We start from the raw sequence: 3,903 nt of genomic DNA on the forward strand, positions 1-3,903 counted from the left end.
TTTAGTTTGGCTTCCGTTTAAACAGGTTGTATTCAAAATAAAATATTTTTTGGTCTATAAGGATAATAATACTTTATTTTGATAAAAAAAAAAACTTTACTTCGAATACAACTTGGGTTTCAATAAAACTTGCACTGCAATGCAGACAAAATATTTTATAAAAACAATGTATTTAACATTTTTGAAAAACATAAATATTACAAGTTGTTAGAGACTATATGTAAAAGAGTTTGCTCAAAGTCACTTCCTGCCCGTCATCGCGTGCCTACTTTAACAACTACTTTCAGAAATCACCTACGAACACGTATGGTTTTTCTAAACCACCTATAAATAAATAAATGAATAAATAAATAAATACAAATTTATTGACAAATTTCTTGATTTTGGATTGTGTATATTATAAACCAATTAGCTATAAAGTCTAACACTGGAACATGTCAAATGGGTTCTAAGAGTCTACCACGGGTCTTCTTTTTCCATACCTTTCAGATTTCGTTCTTAAAATAAAAAGAACCAACAGAAAAAAAAAAAAAAAAAAGAGTAAGTTTTGATTAGAAAGGATTTTTTTAACCGCATATGAAACTATCACCTGAATATTTATAAAATAAGATGTCAATTATTTATACTGATTTGACGTTCCAGACAGATTTCAAGCTTGACTATCGTAAATTCAAGCCTTAACTATCACTCGTATGCTATTAAACCAGAAAACCAATTGCAATTAGAGAGGATCTTAATTTTTAGGTATATTGGTTTTTATAAATCCCAACTACCTTCTTTTGGATATTACTTGTCCCAACTAACGTATTGGCTGCTGACGGTCCCAACTTTTAACGTATTTGTTCATAACGGTTCGCGACTAACAGAATCCTAACGTCGTTAGTTTCAGGTCGCCGGAAAAAGGTTTTTGGCCAGAAAACTCAATTTTTCCCCGAAAACTCAACATCTTCGTCCCAAACGTCTTGGTAACTTTGTATCAGACCTTTAGAAACCTTTTTCTAGTAAAAGCCTCAATTATTGAGGTCACCGGAAACCCTAGAACCATCGTTGGAATCGGTCGATGGTGCTTAAGTGGTGGTAATTGGTTGGCGGTGAGTCAATTGGTGGTGGTTGCGGTGTTCAGGTGATGTTTTCCGGCAACAAATTTGACTTTTCCGGGCAAAAATGTTTTTCTGACGACCTAAAACTAACGGTGTTAGGATTCTGTTAGTCGCGGACCATTATGAACAAATACGTTAAAGGTTGTGACTTGTGACCCTCAGTAGCCAATTAATTAGTTGGGGCCGGCAGTGACCAAAAGACAATAGTTAGGATTAATAAAAACTAATTTACCTCATTTTTAAAATAGTAAAAGGTAATTCAAAATTTTATTATATAAAACGGTGGGACCTAAATTTAATTATTATAATAATAATAATTATTATTATTATTATTATTTTATTAATAATAAAATTCAAATAGCATAGACGGATCCCCCAAATACTTGAAATATTTTCTCCACTATTATTATTATTATTATTATAATTATCTTTCCCCCCAAAGTAAGAAACAAACCCTAATTCAAAATGGGCGACAAAATTGACATTGAGAGGCTAATCTCATACAGCGATGATCTGGTTCAGTTTCTGAAAAACGAAAAAGACATGAGTAACCTGAGCAATTGCGTTCAACAATCCCACGGACTCGGCTCCAGCTGCCGTTCCGATCATGCTAAACTTCAAACTTGTCTTCAAGGTACTCAATGAATACTTATACATTACATTTGTTACATTTTCAATCTGAAAAGATAAACTAAGAAACTTTGACCGAATAGCAATTGATCGGTGAGGTGCCGACTGCCGACTAGTGATTAATCACCTCAGCATGCCACGTCAGATTTCAAAACTTTGATGAGAACCTCCTTTTTTTCTCGCAACACCAGACCTTCACAAATAGGCCTGTAAACGAACCGAACAAACACGGGCACGTATTGGACACATATTTTGTGTTCGTGCTCGTTTATTTAAAAAATGAGCATGCTCGTGTTCGTTTGTTTAAATTCAGTTCACGAACATTAATGTTAATCTATTAGGAACTTACTATTTAGGAGTTAAGCGTGGATACCATATCATATGACCAATCAATGTTATGGGTTTTTATTTATTTATGTTGTTTTTTTTTAATATCATGACATGGGCTATATTTACTAACGTATTTAATTGTTTAAAAAAACTATAAAACTACATAATTAAAAGGGTTAAATGAATGTAACATGTACGAACGGACGTAAATAAACGAAGTAAAGAACATAAACGAACGTCCATGAACATAAATGAACGAACGACACACGTGTTCGTGTTTGTTCGTTTAATTAAATGAACAAAAAGTTTTGTTTGTGTTAGTTCATTTATTAAATAAGTGAACGTAAACGAATTTCCCGCCTACAGTAAATGAACGTTTGGTTTGTTTACAGGCCTATGAAAAATAGTTTCCATGGCACTATGCTTGGTGGCGTTTGAAGCGTTGCACTTTTTAAAACCAAGACTGAAATATGACCATCAAATAGCATTTTATCATTATGCACTATTCATAAGGAAGCCAAATACAATACTAATATAGTCACCCCATCCATCCTATTTAATTGACTTGTTTATTATTTGTAGCAAATTGATTGTTCATTTTAACCAAGGCACAACTTTAATTTGCTATTTTAGATGTTTTGTTGTATCTGAAGAGAAACAACATGTTTTTCTGAGTCTTTGATATTCAAATGAAACTCAGGTTATCATAACATGATAGAGACTTGCAAGCAAAAGATAGAAGAAGCCGCAAATGCCGAAGTGGCCTCAGATGCAGACATTCATTTGCTTCAGAGAGAATTGGAGGAGGAGATTCAGAGAGAGGCATTGCTACGAGAGGATCTCAGATAAGTATATATCTGTGTTCGTCACTGTTACGTTACATAATGTATTTGATTACTGATTATTTGCCATATCATACTGCACAGTCATTACCAGTCAAATTAAAGACCTTGAAGAGCACACGAGTTTTGTTGAAGACAGAAGGCAGCTTCTCGACCAACTCCAACGAGATCAAACCAAGACACAGTAACACTTAAACTGACTCATATTATTTTTTCAACCCTAAGTTAAAGTTGCACACACATAAATTCGGGTCAACCCAAACATGATCTGTTTAACCCATTTATCAAAATATTAAAAGAAATATTTGAAAACAAAATGGATATAATTTAGAGTCGGTAGAGCACATGAGTAATGTGAATAAATTTTTTTGTAAAAAATTTAAAATCTTGAAAATTGATTGGAGATTGCTAGTGTATTTTCAGAGAGATAGAAAACGGAAAAAAATAAAAATATTATTATAAAAGGTTGTTTTTTTTAAATACATAAATGGGTTAACGGGTCAACCCGAACCTGACCTGTTTTTAAAACGGGCCAACCTGAACCCATCTCATTTTTAAACGGGTTGTGTTGTCGACCCAAAACCTTTTTCCCGTCTCGGGTTTGGGCCGTGTCAATAATTGCGGCCCCTATAAAATACCAAACATTTTCAACTATCGTTTCTTTCACAGGATGAAGCTGTCCATGTATGTATCTGTAACAAACATCATCCCAGACTTAAACCTAGACTCCAAGATATCTGGACGTATCCTTTCGTGTCTTCGCTTATTTGATTTTAATTTTGCTTATTTTATTTTGGTTTAGCAATTGCTATTCTTTAATTTCACCACCAATCACAGATATTGTTGATAAAGAGAAGAAAGCAGTTGAAAATTTTGAGTTCGATTCCCAGGAGATGAATACTTGTAACGCAATCTGGAAAATGATAACCCGCTGATCTGAGCTTTCTCATTCTGTTAAGTCAATCTGTGATTATGCTTATCATTATTCAGGTTATGACCTT

The 3,903-nt window shown here is 33.6% G+C and overlaps 1 protein-coding gene across 1 annotated transcript; it reads left to right on the forward strand.

The window, feature by feature from the left end:
• Window positions 1-1,552: 1,552 nt before the first annotated feature.
• LOC143630255 (kinetochore protein SPC24 homolog) lies at window positions 1,553-3,903 on the forward strand. The gene is made up of 5 exons (XM_077099348.1): window positions 1,553-1,734; window positions 2,761-2,905; window positions 2,985-3,086; window positions 3,572-3,645; window positions 3,740-3,903. The coding sequence occupies exons 1-5, from the start codon at window positions 1,566-1,568 to the stop codon at window positions 3,835-3,837; spliced, it is 588 nt and encodes a 195-aa protein (XP_076955463.1). The 5' UTR covers window positions 1,553-1,565; the 3' UTR covers window positions 3,838-3,903.

The sequence above is a fragment of the Bidens hawaiensis genome, unplaced genomic scaffold (genome assembly GCF_021521415.1).
Source record: "Bidens hawaiensis isolate Kalapana, Puna unplaced genomic scaffold, B.hawaiensis_p1.1 tig00000055_1, whole genome shotgun sequence".
NCBI lineage: Eukaryota > Viridiplantae > Streptophyta > Magnoliopsida > Asterales > Asteraceae > Bidens > Bidens hawaiensis.